Source organism: Brachyistius frenatus, unplaced genomic scaffold (assembly GCF_029030835.1).
Source record: "Brachyistius frenatus isolate BFR_SWC_R1_liver_20210118 unplaced genomic scaffold, ASM2903083v1 Contig_80, whole genome shotgun sequence".
Classification (NCBI taxonomy): Eukaryota; Metazoa; Chordata; class Actinopteri; family Embiotocidae; genus Brachyistius; species Brachyistius frenatus.
In genome coordinates, this window is record NW_027210679.1 from 1,234,488 (window position 1) to 1,250,956 (window position 16,469).

Here is a 16,469-nt window from a genome sequence, read left to right on the forward strand (position 1 = left end):
AACTGTAAAACTGGGTCACTGTAGTTATTAGCAAACGTTACCAAAGTGAACTCATTACAGGCTGTTAAGTAGCGGATTAACACTCAGGGTTTGGTGCTTTGGTGCATATTAATAACAACCACTACAGTGCCCATGTGCATAATAACAAAGTACATCACCGTGACCAAGTGATCACTTTCTGTTTCACACGTTGAACTAGTCTTTGTTTTCGTTTTGTGTCTATTTGTGGATCTTTTTTTGTGTGGTTTTTTTTTGTTGTAGTTTCGAGGTAGTTTTGTGTCTCAGGTTACTTTTGTCTTTAAATTGAGGTCTTTGACAAACAAGTAATATAACAGGTCTTTCCATAAAGGGGGCACAAACCTCAGGGGACTATGGTCCATTAGGTTATTCCAGTAATCAATCATCACTGCATCCCTTTGCAATATTAACATATTCATTTTTTTTTCTTATTATTTTGCATCCTGTACAATTTAAAAAAAATTTTTTTTGAAGCTCTCGCGTGTTTCCAGTTAAACACGTCACTGTCATAATTTGATTTGAAGCTTGAATACAGGTCACGTGGTTTTAATGTCCGCGTGAGGGGAAAAAAAACAAGAAATTTTTTTTTTTTTTTAAATGTCTCAAATTATGACCGGAGTCGTGGGGAATTTAAAATGTGGGCTTCAAAATTTTTTTTTAAAAATTTTAAAAAAAATATTTTGCCTTTCATTTATTGTAAATGTTTTTGAAAACAGTCGCTAAAAGACGGCAGACTTTCATCACCCGCTCCGAGCCAATAGGATCGAGGCAGGTTTAAAGGCGTCGAGGGCACGCGGTTGGCTTCCTCACTTCCTGGTTGAAGATGGCGGATGAGAATGAGACAGCACCGATGCCGGAGAAAGAAGACGCAGAGGACCACGGGCACTGCAGCGACTGCGAAAACGAAGAGCATCACTTTGACGACGGGTAAGAAGGCAGGCTCGCCCGCGCGGCTGTGTAAAACGCGTCACGTCGCCGTACGCGTTCAGCAAAGCGAGCGGCAAACTAAAGCCTCGGCGAGCGGTCCGGGATGGACAGCCATCGCTGAATTGTTTGTCCGGCCCACTTTTGGCTTTTAATCCTATTGGTTAGAAACGGCTGTCGCCAGGCGGTTCTTTGCCGTGATTGGCTGAGGAAGCGGTCGGTTGCAAATGTGGGCGGGTCTTAAGCGTCCGTTTTTTTTTTTGCTTTTAGCTCTGATAGCAACGCGTAGTACAGGAGGAGGAGGAGGAGGAGGAAGGGGGGGAGAAGAGAAACCAAAGTGTGCCTGAAAGCTCATGATCTTAACGAAACACAACATTTTCTATCGCTTATTTAAGCCACAGGAAAACAAAAAACAAAAATCTGTCTTTTTTTTTTTTTATCCAGCTGACAGTTTAATATGTCGCCCGCGCGCGGAAGCGAATTCACGAGAACTCCAGCTGACGTTTAGCACCGTTTAGCTCCCGGTGCTAACGGAGCTGTCAAACCTCCCTCCCCCCCCCACCTTTTGTCTTTGCGCGGAGGCTTTCGGTGCCAAATCTGAAGCGAATACGAGCCGAACCGCGCTAACGATATTAACCTCCAGCGTGGAGCTTTTATTTTTTTTTTTTTAAATCAGAAATATGCAAGAATCCCGAAGATCCTGAAAATAGGCTTTTTTTTGGATGGAGATCCTGCTTTTCGCTTGGCGTCGGGTTTGTCCTCATGTTTACCAAAGTGGCGACACGCCTGCAAGTTTACACAAGTGTGCAAAAGTTTGAGGCTGCCCGCTTTGTGCGTTATTGGAGAATATTATATGCTTTTTGTTTTATTTATTATTATTTTTTTAAAGCAGCCTTTTTCAGTCCTTCTCCATTTATGAGGTCATGAGTTGCAAGTTTGACCTCCCCGGAGAGAATTTTACCTTTTTCTTAGACTGCTTTAACTTGAAGGATTTTATATTTCCCAAAAAGCTGAACAAGGACAGAATTTTTTTATTTTTTTTATTTTTTTATTTTTTAAAGAATAAATAAACCTAATATCATGCAACAAGGTGTTGAACGTGATGTTTATTATTTGAAGTGAAACAAATGTGAAAATTTTTTTTCTGAGTAGCACATGCACCCCCATCTCCACCCCCACCTCCACCTCCACACACACACACACACACACACACACACACCCCCCTCCCACTGCACCCAAACGCCCAAACAAAGACTGGTTCTGGCGTTCAGCCGCTCTGTCCGGGTTGAAATGGAAGCCCGGAGAACAAACTATTGAATGTTTTGTTGTCCATTGTCCCAGCCACTCGCTGACCTCTTGCGCACACGTATGTACACACGCATAGATACCGCACACTCTTCTTTCCTGAGGTCATGCGAGTCGCCGTCTGCGCTGGCGTTACAAATACGGGGCCGACGCTTTGGCCTCTCTCCTCTCTCTCTCTCGGACACTAATGAGATTACCCTCTGTAAGTATGTTGTCTTTCTAAGGCCACAGGATGGGATAGATGGGTGGCTTCTCAGGTTTGAACTGATCACGGGAGGGGGTGGGGGGGATTATGGAGAGGGACACGGTGCCCGTGTGTTTTTTAGCACTTTACCTTATAACTGCCCTGCCAGTGACTTACGTTTTTTGTTTTTTTTTAGCTGATGGGACTCGTGTGGTTGTTTACTCATCTGCCTCAAAGCTCCAACTGGCCCTGTCAGTTAAAAAAAAACAACAACTATAGTGTCGCTTTTCCATTTCATTTTATGACTCAACTCGACTCTACCCGCTTTTATTCCCGGCTACTTTTTTTTGTTGGGGGGGGGTTTGATTTCCACTGCACATTACTAACCCCTTCAGTGGAGCTGGGCGTCATAGCGACGCTGCGTAAGCCTACCATCATGTAATCTTCAACTGGACACACACACACACACACACACATTCGCTGAATCCGGCAAACAAACGGAGAAACTTCTCCTCGGTTGACGACTGTGTTGTTTTTGTGAGTTGCCATTTAATCAAGTGAATTAATAAATTACAGGCTCGATCGAAGGCGGCCCTGATGACGCGGTTATGATTCTAGTGACCATTTTCCCTGATTAATCAGTGGCCTCCGCGGGGAGTTACAATTATTGCTTATTTTCTGGAACGTTAACATCCAGGATTCTGGTCCATGGAGCTGAAATGATTCGAAAATGAGTTGTTCTGATAATTGATTCAAGCGGAAACACTGAATGTTTTCTCAATCCAGCTTCTCCACTGAGTGCATTTACTGATTTCCCCGTCTTACATGAGTGCAAACTGGAAATCTTTGGGTTTTGAACTGTTCAGACAAAACAAGACATTTGAAGACGTCGGCTTAAACTCTGGAGCCAATTATTAACATTTACTGGACCACAAGATTGATCGAGAAAATAATTGAGAGTTGCTCCTCTCTGGCATATCATATTTTAAATGCATTAATGTTGCTCTTTTGCATAATAACAATGGGTCTTATTTTAACACAGAAGTGAGAATAATACAGCTTTAATCCTCTTGGGTCTTGTGTTTGCATATCGCAGTAGATTTTGGAGCAGACTTTTTGACCAGGACATTGTTTTCCTCGGGGATGGTAGTTTAATAAGGATGCCGTCTATTTCTGTCCCGTTGCAGTGACAGGGGTCTGGGTGACGACACTGGCGCCAAGAAGAAGAAAAAGAAGCAGAAAAAGAAGAAGAAATCTGGTGCCACAGAAGCAGCCCAGGACCCCCTTGCCAAGGCACGAAGTTACTCATTAACTGAAGTAACAGACTTTAACCTTTTAGAGTCAGATCATCTTTCACCAAAAATTACAGTTGTTTTACTTTAGGATGGAAAACATCACAACAAAACTGTTAGAGCACAATAATGGTTTTGTTTGTTATTTAAAAAAAAAAAAATTAATTTTTATTTTTTATTAAATGCTTCTTAACTTCCCAAACAGGTGAATTCATTGCCAGCTGATAAGCTACAGGAGATCCAAAAGGCCATCGAACTGTTCTCTGTTGGTCAAGGTCCAGCTAAAACCATGGAGGAGGCAACTCGGAGGAGTTACCAGTTCTGGGACACGCAGCCTGTTCCCAAGCTAGGTACGACACACACACACACACACACACACACACACACACACACACACACACACACACACACACACACACACACACACACACACACACAGTGTTGTGTACTGCAGGCTTTGCTGCTTCACTTCACAAATTTTTTTTTTTTTTTTTTTTTTTTTTTCTCGCTTTCCTTCAGGGGAGACGGTGACATCACACGGCTCCATCGAACCTGACAAAGACAACATTCGAGAGGAGCCTTACAGCCTCCCACAGGGCTTCATCTGGGACACCCTCGACCTGGGGGACCCTGGTGTGGTAAGAGAGTGGAGAATATTTATCTTCGGCATCGTTTAAAGAATGTTGCGTTCTAATTAAATCTGCTTTCTCACCATTGATCTGTTACGTCACTTTGTTAGTAATGTCATGACTTTGTCTCTAATTCTTTGTTTTGCCTCTAAAACCAGCTCAAGGAGCTTTACACCCTTCTCAATGAGAACTACGTGGAGGACGATGACAACATGTTCAGATTTGACTACTCTCCTGAGTTCCTGCTCTGGTAACTTCTTCATAATTACATTTTTCACTTTTACAGCTGGTGAGACTGTTACATTGAAATACTGTTATCAAAATATAGGGTACAGGAAATAGTTTATTTTATTTAGCGTCGGTACAAGTGAGGGTGACCCAGTAATATGTTGCGTTTGACTGACTTGTGTCCTCCTCAGGGCCCTCCGGCCCCCTGGCTGGTTGCCCCAGTGGCATTGTGGAGTGAGAGTTAACTCCAACCAGAAGCTGGTCGGCTTCATCAGTGCCATTCCTGCCACCATCCACATCTATGACATGTAAGTAAACAAAAAAAAGTGCAAAGCGGAGGAAAAATCTCTATTGTCCGGTTTATGTCATGAAGCCTGGTCACGAAGATTTAGCTCCCTTTTTATGACATTTTCTTCTCCGGCTAGAAAATAAGAAGTTGTGTAAAATGTAAAAAGTCTTCACAATTTATCCTTAAATTATGAAACGGCTGGAATTTTTTTCTCACATCAGTATCTTTAGTTGAATTTTATAGAAGCAAAATGTCATTATTAGTAACTCGAATGTAAATCGTACCAAGTACTGTAATTTCATTATTTTTCTCACATAATTAATTCATTGTTTTTCAGAGAAAAGAAAATGGTTGAGATCAATTTCCTCTGCGTCCACAAGAAGCTCCGCTCCAAACGAGTCGCTCCGGTTCTGATCCGAGAGATCACCAGACGGGTGAACCTGCAGGGCATCTTCCAGGCGGTGTACACTGCCGGCGTGGTACTGCCCAAACCTGTGGGCACATGCAGGTGGGTCTGACAGAAGAACTCTTCTCTTCCTTCTGTGGCAGCGTTAATTATCACTTACTTCATGATATCTACTGTTTGCTTTTTGTTTTTGTTGTGGGTTTTTTTTTTCCCGTGCAGGTACTGGCATCGCTCTTTGAACCCCCGGAAACTAATCGAAGTGAAGTTCTCCCATCTGAGCAGGAACATGACTATGCAGCGCACCATGAAGTTGTACCGCTTGCCTGAGGTTGATGGAAACGAAACACATTTTGCAGCGACAACCTCCTTTTTCCAGCATGTGTTTACTCTCCTCGTCTCTTTCTTGTCCCCCTCAGGCCCCGAAGACGTCCGGTCTGCGGTCGATGACCAAGAAGGACATCCCGGTGGTGCACCGCCTCCTCCGCGAGTACCTGAGCCAGTTCAACCTGGTGCCCGTCATGAACCAGGAAGAGGTGGCCCACTGGCTGCTGCCCAGGGAGAACATTATCGACACTTACCTGGTGGAGGTAAGGAGACAAATGTTTTCTATCTCTGAATAGCCGTCCTGCTGGCGGTCGTTGTAAGCGTCGTGTTGTTCTCGTGACAGAACGACGGCAAAGTGACGGATTTCCTGAGTTTCTACACGCTGCCCTCCACCATCATGAACCACCCGGTGCACCGCAGCCTAAAAGCAGCGTACTCCTTCTACAACGTGCACACCACCACCCCCCTGCTGGACCTGATGTCCGACGCCCTCATCCTGGCCAAATCGGTGCGTGCTTCTGCTTTGCAGAACCTTTCTGTGTCGCCTGAACGTTTACTCGCAGTCAGCTAATTAGTCTTTTTTTTGTTGTTTTTTTCCGTCTCTCTATCCAGAAAGGGTTTGATGTCTTTAATGCACTGGATCTAATGGAAAACAAGACTTTCTTGGACAAGCTGAAGTTCGGCATCGGTGATGGAAACCTACAGTATTATCTGTACAATTGGAAGTGTCCCAACATGGGTTCAGATAAGGTACCTTTTTTTGTTGTTGATGATGTCACTTTCATAACTTTGAGGTGTCTGCAGGGTCCTGCATTGAAATAAGTGTCCTCCAAAAAAAAGGCATTAAAACATCTTCAATTGAATTATTAATACAAAAGTCTTGAACATTTTTTCTTTAGCCTGTTGTGGGCAGTATGGGCGTTAATAAAATGTTCTGGAATATGATCGTATGCAGTCGAAGCTTACAGGAGGCTGTTCAGTCTGGTTAGCACCATCAGACACATGAAGCACTGTCATCAACCTTAAAGAAACGCATCATTTTTCATTGTTTAGTCTCTCTGTCAGTTTTCTTTCGACTTACTGTAGTTGTATTATTGGCAAATATTGTTATATGCGCCTGGAAAAGGTTGAGAAATGGCCTAATATGTGGAATAAATATTATTCTCGGCCATGTTTTTACTGCAAGTTTTCTGTATTTTCATCCTTCGGTCGGTTATTTGTAACTAGAAATGTCTCTAATTTAACCTGCAGGAACGCCCGTTAACTAAAGCTCACTGAAGTTACGTTTTGAAGTGTTTTCCTAACGGCTGCTCTGCTCCTTTCTCAGGTTGGGTTGGTTCTGCAGTGACATCCTTTTTACGCCATTTAGCAAGCGTCGCCAACAGGCCGGGTGTCCGCACCATCGCACTGACCGCCTGACGGATGGACCGATGACTTCCTGCTTTAGGAGAGGAAACCCACCGCCCATTTTTACGTTTTGACCTTTTGAACTTTTGACCTGCACTACCGCTGCCAGGTGGGGAGGCGGGGGAGAGAGCCCTCCACTGCTCTTCGTCCTCCCTCGATCACACGGACCTTAAGCCATTGTAGTTACCATCCCCGAACGACTGTATTGCATCTGAAAGCTGTCTTGATTGTACCAAACACATACACACGCATACATACGTATATACACACATATATATATATACACACACACACACACACACACACACACACACAAAAGAACAGTTTGCACAGATTTACTGGATACCAAACGCTCACTGTTGGCATTCCTACGAAAACATACAGTACGTGTAAATACTCTCAAACATAACTACGGATGAAGCCCTAACACCTACAGACTAGAACCCACTGTTTGATTTTATTCCTCAATGTTGGAAGTGCTTTTTGCAACTTAAAAATGAATCTGTCATCCTTAAGTTTTAGAGATAAAAAAAAAAAAAAAAAAAAGAATAAATCAAAATGATAAAAAAAAATATTTTATGGAGGAAAAAGTCTCTAAAAGATGAGGTAATAAATGCCAAAAGTGGACACAAGATAAGGGCTTCTGTTCCGAGCTTTCTTGCCACTCATGACCCCGTGTCTTTTTTTTTTTTTTTTTGGTTGGGTTTTGTTTTGCTTTGCTCATCACTTTCTGTTCTCGCAGTCAAGGAGATGTTTCGGTACTGTTGGAAGTTGATAAACCAGACTCGGCATTCACCTTCTGGCGTTCCTCTCAACTACGTTAACGCTCATAACCCCCCACACACCCCCACACACCCCACCCCTCCCTCCCTCCCCCTCACTCGGCTTACGGCACTAACAAAAAAACCCTGAAACAGACTGATGACGGATCGGCTCAGTCGGAGACAAAAATCAATCGTTCCCGACGAGGTTGGACTGCAAACCGACTGGTTGAAGGCATTCTGACGTGGTTTACTCAACGCATTTATCAGCAGGGGTGAGGTTTGTAGTGACACCTCTTGATTTAGCTGTGCCCCAGTTTGCGGTATCCACCTTTATGATTCCACAGACTTTTGACAGAAGTCCCTTCCCCCCCCCTCCCACCTCCCCCCCAAAAAAACCAAAAAAAAAAACTGCGAGGGCTCAGGGTGAAAATCGGAAAATCCAAAGTACTTCAGGACACTTTCGAGCTCATTATGCTGACTTTTTGCTCAAAGGAACCACACAGGAGGTCTTACATTTCTATAATAAAATACAAATAAACCTGAAAGAGTTGGCAACCAGTTTACATGCACACAGCGAAGCGCCATGTTTGGTTCTTTTGCTGTATGAAGGCACGATCATGGTGTGTTTTTGTCTTATTTGATGAAATAACATCGCCGGTGGTATGCTTTTCTCTGCTATACGTGGAACGTGACAACAAACCTGCAATATTATTAACCTACATGAAATATTTCACCTCCTACAGCGTATCGAACAGGTGCCGTCAGTTTTTTTTTTTTAGGTAGGTGATGTTTCAGGGTGGATGTTGGGCGCTGGGCCTGTGAACAGCGGTCTGGACTTGGAAGAGGTTGTGCAGAGTGGATGATTATGAGGATGACGGCGATCACTGGGGAAATGCCCCCATTAAAGAGTTTCTTATGTAAAATGTTGGTTCTATTTGCAAAAAGATGTAAAAAAAGAAAAGAACTCGCGGTGTTATGGTGCAGGAAACGAATGTGAAGATGCAGGAGAATTGTTTTTTTGTTTTTTTTTTGGAGCAAAAAAAAAAATAAAATCTAGAAGTTGCTGTGAGATTTTTTTTGCACGTGTTTTATCGAAGGGGAAAATATCCTCAAGACACATTAAAAACACAGCATGTGACAATATTGCTACAGATTCTGAGCTCTCCACACTTGCAATCACTTGGATCAAAATTCAACAACTTTAATTCGGCTAAATTAAATACAGGTCAAATGTGTGATTGCCAGTTCACGTTTAGTGGGAGTCACGACTTGGGTGTGGCCTAATGGCTCGCCAGCGCCCCCTAGACAGAGGGAGGGTGAGTGCCCTTAAGTATAAAGCCACACGGTTTGGGTTTGCATTGTAAATGCAGTCATACTAATACCAAAGGTCAACAACAATACAAAACAAAACAAAAATAAAAAACAAACTATCACGAATTTAATCACCCAAAATCCCATTAATACATTTTAATGCTATAGTAGGACTTTAAAAAAATTAAAAAAAAAAAAAAATTTAATCATATTTCGGGCGACATGCTGCAGTATGACAGTTGTGCAAAAAGTGACTCCAAAATTAATTAATGTATATAGTATAGCCAGGGCGATGCGGCTAAATTAGATGTTTCTCCGTGACACAGGAAGTTGATGTTTAAGGTCAAACGATGCTCCAAACCTCACGATACTTGAGTCGGGCACCGACTTTCATGAGTTTTTGAAGGTGTTAAAGCCGCCAAAAAAAAAGGCTTTTAAAAAAAATAAAATAATAATAATAAAAAAAAAAATAATAATAATAAGGAACGAGTCGGGCACCAACTTTCATGAGTTTTTGAAGATGTTAAAGCCGCCAAAAAAAAGGCTTTTTAAAAAAATAAAATAAAAAATAAAAATAATAATAATAAGGAACGAGATCGAGAAAACAATTAAAACTTCAGGGGGGAATATGCCGGATCCCCGACGTGCACCGTGCGAGGGCCCGCAGATCACTGCTTGCAGTTTTAATTTAAATTATGAACATCTGAAGCGTTAGTAGTAGCACTTATCAGTATTATAGTATATACATAATAATAATATTTTTTTGATGCGGTTATGATAGTTTTCATTGTTTGTAAAGGACACCGGGGTCAAAGATTATGAAATACAGCAGAGACGTCTCTGTTCCTTTTTTTTTAAATTTTAATTTATTTTTTATTTTTTTGCAACGAGGCGTTGGTCTCACTTAACGTTGATTGGTTAAAGACAGTATGACGCATGTCTAAAAGAAGGCTTTAATTGGCTGGTCTCGTCAGCTGCTTGGGCGAATCTTTAGGAGGGCTTCGCGGAAGTAAACGAGAAGTCGTTCTTCCATCATATGAAACGGACACAATGTGGCTGATACTGCCGGTTATCGGCGTCGCTTTGATCGTATTTATATTAAAATATGTCTTCGCCAGCTCCGGACCCAATCCCTTCCAGACGGATACTCGTGAACCGTTGAAAAAGATGGTTCACGACAGGAAAGAGAAAAACAAAGTGCTGAAGCAAGGTGAGTTAAATCAAGACCGTTGCATGTTGTTTAAAACTTTAAACTTTTTAGCTGAAAAAAAACTGACTTCAAAGTCACGCAAATTATATTATGCAAAGTAAAGTTAAAAAAAAAAAAAACACACACACACGGTAAAGTTACACTTTAGTTGAATAATTGAATCGTTGCGTAGAAAAGATCAGTTAAAAAAACAAACACAAATGTTTGTTCATGTTAAATGCTGTCGAGCCAATAATGTGCAATGTGTAGACGTCTGAACAACAATCACTTACAAACAAATTAAAAAGTGTTGTGTGATAGTTTCGTATACTGTGCAAGAATTTCTGCAATATTTCTTTGGAATCTCAATGACGTGAAAGTAAGGAAAAGTCTACCAGGTGTTCCTTGAACTGATACTAATTTAGAAATTAACTTGATGGCGCTCATTTCTTCTTCATCTAAGCATAGTTTTAAAATATGTCAAATTTGGAGTGAGTGCCAAGTCATTTCCTGAAGATGCCAAATAAAAAAATAAAACAATTTAAAAACCTCCAAGATATTTATTGTACGGTGACATGAATGCAGAGCAGAACATTTTTACATTGGTGTAGGTGACAGTAATACTTCAAAGTACTTCAACAAAGTAAATAATGTTAAATGTTTCTAATGAATTAAGATGTTTGCAGATGTTTGAATTTTTTTTTTCTCTCTCCTGTTTTTAGGTTTTGTGGCCGGTAAGGTACCGGAGAACCTGGACGCCGTCATCATCGGCAGCGGGATCGGCGGGCTCGGACTCGCCGTGCTGATGGCCAAAGTCGGAAAGAAAGTCTTGGTTCTGGAGCAGCACGACCGGGCCGGAGGATGCTGCCACACGTTCACCGAGAAGGGCTTTGAGTTTGACGTCGGTGAGACGAATGGCTGACGTCCCGTTTGTCCCGTTTATCCTGTTTGTGTGATTTATCGTGAAGCAACTGGAGTATTGCTGCATATGTATTTTAAAAAAAAGCAAAAAGCAGAAGAAGAATGCCTTGAGACACGTCTCGGTCTTGGCCAACACAAACTCTCGCCGCGTGCTCACGCTGTCCGTGTCGTCCCTCCGCAGGGATCCACTACATCGGCGACCTGCTGGAGCACAAGCCGTTCCGCTGCATGCTGGACCAGATGACCAACGGACAGCTGCAGTGGGAGCCTCTGGAGAACCCGTACGACCAAGTGGTGCTGGGACCGCCGGAGAACCGCCGCCGGTACCCCATCTACAGCGGCCGGACTTGCTTCCCCGAGGAGCTGAAGAAGTGTTTCCCCGGAGAGGAGAAGGCCATCGATGAGTACATGAAGCTGGTCAAGGTGAGGAGAGTGTTGCGTTTTTTTGTTTGTTTTTAGTATCTGCAGCTTTCAGTAGTGCAAACTGTTTGGAGTCCGTTATTATTTCGGTCGTGATCGGGACACTTGTGATTATTGCAGCGTGCAAAGGTCTCGTCGCCCAGTGAAACCGTGTGTTTGTCGGCTGCCCTCGTCGTCCACATTTCTCTTGATGTCGTCACCGATATTCCTCAAATAGTTGTCTGCTGAATCAAAGGTCACATTAAACAGCAGCGTCTCTTTTTCTTTTTTTTTTTTCAGCCGCAGTGTTACATAATTCCACCCAGACTGCGTTGCACATGAAGGAATGTCCCGTTCTTTATCTGTCGGTTTATTGCATCTGTTCATTTTATTGCAATAACTCAAAGCAGTTTGCGAGAATTGAATATCTCGGTGTCGATCCGGCTGCAGGAAATAAACAAAACGAGCAAAAATAAAAAGGGGTAAATTAAATCTAAACGGTTGCAATTATGATCCAACATTAACATTTACTCTGCTGTTGCACCTTGTTTATGTCGTGCCTGAGACATTAATTCTGATATTTAGTCTGTTTCATTTATGGGTTTTTTTTCCGCTTAGCCATTTTCCCGTGAAAGGTTCATCCTCACAGACGATTATAGATAGTGCACATATTCACTGTTGGTTTATAAATGTTAGGACTGCTGTTTAAACTGCCATGAATCACATTTAGTACATCTGAAACCCTTTTTAAATATGGATAAAAAAATGTCCCCTCCCCCCCAAAAAAAATTGTTTACTTTAAAACTAAAATAAAAGTGGGATGTTTTCTGATGTGAGCTCAGAAGAGGGTCCAAATCTTTAGGTCAGGACTTTGCCCTCGCACATGTGTCGCACACAACAGGAGAACGTGTCACGCGTGTTCTCACTCGTTCTCCGGACGACGTCCCGCTCTGTTCGCTCGGCTGGACCGTCACTCAGACTTTGTACCGGGGGGAGGGGGGGGGGGGTAAAGTCTGTTTAAAGTCCGCTGCAGCTGATCGGGACGTTTACGTTATCACATGGTGGTGTCGAGATGCGCTCAAACCAGTTTTATGTGTAACGCACATTTAAACTCCGCAAACTCTCGCCTGCGCGACGTCGTACGTGAAAGCAGCTTTTGTCCGTCGTGCTGTCGACATCATTTGTCGTGCCTGTTGCGTTTTGCCTTTTTAGAAAGTGAGGCGGGACATTTGGCTCCTCGCCGTGCTGAAGCTGTGTCCCGTCCCCGTGGCCAAGGTGCTGGTCTACACCGGTCTCGCCCAGCACCTGTCTTTCTTCTTCAAAATGGCCCCCCGCAGCGCGACGGAGGTGGTCAACGAACTGACGGAGAACAAGGACCTCCGCGCCGTCTTCACCTACATCTTCGGCACCTACGGTAGGCGACGGCTCGCACTTCTTGCCGGCGGGCTCGGATTCGTTCTTCAACCCGCCGCTCGGTTTCTTTTAATTTAAAAAAAAAAAAAAATAAATGTTTGTGTGTCTCTGTTCTGCAGGCAACATGCCGAAAGACGCCAGCTTCGCCATGCACAGTTTGCTGGTCACTCACTACCTGAATGGCGCCTGGTACCCTAAAGGCGGAGCCAGTGAGATCGCCTACCACATGATCCCCATCATCGAGAAGGCGGGGGGGGCGGTTCTGGTCCGAGCGCCAGTCAACCGCATCTTATTCAATGATGCTAAGGAAGCTTGCGGTGGGTGGGAGGGGCTTGTTCTGCACACGGTCACATGATGCAGATCCCACAGAGGGGAAAAAGGGGTCGACTGCTTTCACTTTTTTAAATTTTTTTATGGTTTCAGGTGTGAGCGTCATGAAAGGTCAGGAGGAAGTTCATATCCGTGCCCCGATGGTCATCTCCAACGCCGGCATCTTCAACACCTACGAGAAGCTGCTGCCCAAAGAGCTCCAGGCCAGGCCAGGTAAGCAATTCATAATCATTTAACATTTCTAAATAAATGTAAAGTAAACGGTGCGACGCTGAAAGACACAAATATTCAATTCACATTGTTACAAACTGGAGAAAAGCAGCAAATCTTTACATCTCAGGCTAAAACTAGAGATTAGGAAGTTTGTTTTGTTGTTGTTTTTATAGCGAGATGAGTGAAACAATTACAAAAGATGTAAATGAATCCTCTACTGATTAAATTGAGCACCGCAGGAAATTGTAAAATCTAAGAAGCTGTAATTGTTGCCCCACCTGTTTTTTTTTGTGGTTTTTGTAATTTTTTTATCTCCATTAATGAGGACAATGACTCCCGTTTCTAGTTTTCATGCCGCTTTAGTTTGCGACCTGTTTGTGAAGCTGTCCCTGCCTCTCCCGCCACGCAGCCATCCAGAAGCAGCTGAGCATGATGAAGAACGGCGAAGGTGGCCTGAGTGTTTTTCTGGGTCTCGACGGAACCAAGGAGGAGCTGGGCCTCAAAGCGGACAACTACTGGATCTTTGCCGAGAACAATTACGACGAATTGTATGTTGTCTTATGGCCAAATATTGACTTTCTCTTTTTTTTTTTTTTCTGTTTCTTGTGCTGCCACTTAATCTCAAACACAAATGACAGGATGTGGATTAAGTGTAGACTTTCTTGAATGCTGTGAGTTTACATGTCAGATCCGCTAGAATCGTTTGTAGGTTCTTTCCAGTATTTATAGCCGGTGTAAATACACCATAAATCCCCCCCCCCTGTTTTCTTTTAAAGGGTGGAGGAATATCTGAATGGAGAGAGGGAGGAGTCCACAAAGAAAATACCTCTGCTGTTTGTCGCCTCTCCATCAGCTAAAGATCCAACCTGGGAGGAGAGATCACCGGGTACAGAGACGGACCTGCAGAACAGTCTGCACACATTTTTGTCCTGTTTTTAAAAAAAATTTTTTTATTTAATTAAAAAAATTTCAAACATTTTCTCTTCTTTTTTTTTTTTTTACCAGGAAAGTCTACTCTGAGTCTGGTCAGTTTTGCCAAGTACTCGTGGTTTGAGGAGTGGAAGGACGGCAAAGTGACTAACAGAGGGCCCGACTACAAAGACCTGAAACAGGCCTTCATTGACTCGACTCTGGAGGTGGTTATGGACATTTTCCCCAAGATCACCAGAGACAAGGTGAAGACTCTGCAGCTCTGCTGTCTTTTCACTTCTTCTAATTAGCTTGTATCTTAAGGAGCTGTGAAGTAAGGCTCTCACTGGATGAAGCCATTCTTGGGTTAATGCCACCACATCTTTATAAATTCACCTAAAATTTGCTCTGAACAATTTTGTTCTCAGTTATTTATTTTATAAACAGATCCTGCTTCTACTGTCTTGTTGCGGTTCACTTTTTGGACCATTTTAGACCCTTGATGTCTTATGAAGATATTGGAGCTCATAAAAGGAATTTTCTTTTCTAAATTTCTTTGCACAAATTTGGTTGTAAATCGCAGTTTGTTTGTTTTTTGTGTAAAAATAAATAGCATATAAATAAGATTATATACTGTGCATTCATTGTCTCTTTTGTGCGTTTAGATTGAGTACGCTGACGCTGGAACCCCGATCACAAACACGCACTACATCGGATCCCCCAAAGGGGAAATCTACGGAGCGGACCACGGCGTCGACCGCTTCAGCCCTGAACTCGGCATGACTATGAGACCTCAGACTCCCCTGAAGAACCTCTACCTGACGGGTGAGAGTGTGTGTGTGTGTGTGTGTGTGGTATCATATCACCCAGGCAGTGCATTTAGATTTAAGGACACTGATGCTGCTTTTTTTTTTTTTCTTGTTGTCTCGCAGGTCAGGACGTGTTTGTGTGCGGCTTCGCCGGCGCCCTCGCCGGCGCTCTCACCTGCGGCTCCGTCATTTTCAACCGCAACCTCCACCTGGATGCCATCGCGTTGGCGAAGAAGACGAAACTCCTGAACGACAAGGTGAAAGGGGAGTAAGTGCCGGACAGCATTCACCTGCGCTACTTTAACTAACTCGTACTGCAGCTCAAAGTCTCGCCGAGTGGAAAGTCTCCACAGCAACTCGCGCAAACACTAAACCGACTCATCATATGAGATTCTTTTGTAAGTCCTTCATGATGTTCGAACTAACGTGAACTTTGTGGTGTAACACTCTATGCAGATTTGCCCTCGTTGCCTCATTATGCCGTTTGTTTGTTTGCAGTTTATGAAGGTTACCTGACTTTGATGTTAATTTAAAGGTGCAAACAATAAATTGGTCTGAACTGGATCTGCAGTGTACCGTGTATACTTTTCACTACATTTAATAACTTCTCACTCTATTGGTTAACGTTTAATGTTTTTTTATTTTTATTTTTTTTATTTTATTTTCTGAATGTCACATCTGTCTTGCAACTTGGGGTGTTTATGTTTCAATTTCATCAATTCAAATAATATTTTACAAGCGTTTTTTATTCTTGAAAATAACTGTAGGTGCAGCAGAATGACTCTCATGGTAATTAGCTGATTTAATTGGCACCCAAAGACATATTAGTGTTATACATCACAAAACACAAACACGGTAAACAAAGCCAAGTTAAAAACAACTTTTTTTTTTTTTAAAAACCACTATTTACAAATACAAGCAATAAACAAAACCACAACACTAATAGACAAAACAATATAATTTAAGTGAATTTACGGTATATTTCTAACTGTACAATGATTATACTGCATTTACATTATTATTGGTTCCATCTTGCTTCCTCATGAAGTCCGATCTGCTGTCAACCACCTGTTCAGACATGCATCCCCTCAGTCTCATGACCCTTTATCTGTCTGCTCGATGGTAACCCAAGAGGCTTTGGAGTTTTTTGTTTTGGTGCCATTTTTGTGAGCTAATTGGGAAGTTTTACTCCTTTTCAAATATAT

The 16,469-nt window shown here is 42.7% G+C and overlaps 2 protein-coding genes across 3 annotated transcripts; both read left to right on the plus strand.

Annotated features, from left to right (window-relative positions):
- Positions 1-806: 806 nt before the first annotated feature.
- Positions 807-7,277, plus strand: LOC138627001 (glycylpeptide N-tetradecanoyltransferase 1-like). 2 transcript variants are annotated; one of them, XM_069709035.1, is made up of 12 exons: positions 807-945; positions 3,619-3,748; positions 3,929-4,073; positions 4,243-4,361; positions 4,511-4,602; positions 4,772-4,888; positions 5,207-5,377; positions 5,495-5,603; positions 5,692-5,862; positions 5,943-6,107; positions 6,212-6,349; positions 6,927-7,277. In XM_069709035.1, the coding sequence occupies exons 1-12, from the start codon at positions 842-844 to the stop codon at positions 6,945-6,947; spliced, it is 1,482 nt and encodes a 493-aa protein (XP_069565136.1). In that variant the 5' UTR covers positions 807-841; the 3' UTR covers positions 6,948-7,277. The 2 variants fall into 2 exon arrangements, with proteins under 2 accessions (XP_069565136.1, XP_069565137.1); XM_069709036.1 differs by having other exon boundaries at positions 3,619-3,724.
- Positions 7,278-10,090: 2,813 nt separating this feature from the next.
- On the plus strand, positions 10,091-15,828 carry retsat.2 (retinol saturase, tandem duplicate 2). The gene is made up of 11 exons (XM_069709012.1): positions 10,091-10,291; positions 10,993-11,175; positions 11,373-11,614; positions 12,803-13,004; positions 13,123-13,320; positions 13,427-13,546; positions 13,956-14,094; positions 14,323-14,432; positions 14,552-14,721; positions 15,121-15,280; positions 15,388-15,828. Exons 1-11 carry the CDS (start codon positions 10,132-10,134, stop codon positions 15,534-15,536), a joined length of 1,833 nt encoding a protein of 610 aa, XP_069565113.1. The 5' UTR covers positions 10,091-10,131; the 3' UTR covers positions 15,537-15,828.
- The last annotated feature ends 641 nt before the right edge of the window (positions 15,829-16,469 follow it).

Bases quoted from the DNA above. Each gene is read 5' to 3' on its own strand.
- LOC138627001 (XM_069709035.1), top strand. From the start codon at position 842: ATGGCGGATGAGAATGAGACAGCACCGATGCCGGAGAAAGAAGACGCA. The intron at 946-3,618 runs GTAAGAAGGCAG...GTCCCGTTGCAG, and splicing joins GAGCATCACTTTGACGACGG to TGACAGGGGTCTGGGTGACG. The intron at 4,074-4,242 runs GTACGACACACA...GCTTTCCTTCAG, and splicing joins GCAGCCTGTTCCCAAGCTAG to GGGAGACGGTGACATCACAC.
- retsat.2 (XM_069709012.1), top strand. From the start codon at position 10,132: ATGTGGCTGATACTGCCGGTTATCGGCGTCGCTTTGATCGTATTTATA. The intron at 11,176-11,372 runs GTGAGACGAATG...GTCCCTCCGCAG, and splicing joins GGGCTTTGAGTTTGACGTCG to GGATCCACTACATCGGCGAC. The intron at 13,005-13,122 runs GTAGGCGACGGC...TCTGTTCTGCAG, and splicing joins CTACATCTTCGGCACCTACG to GCAACATGCCGAAAGACGCC.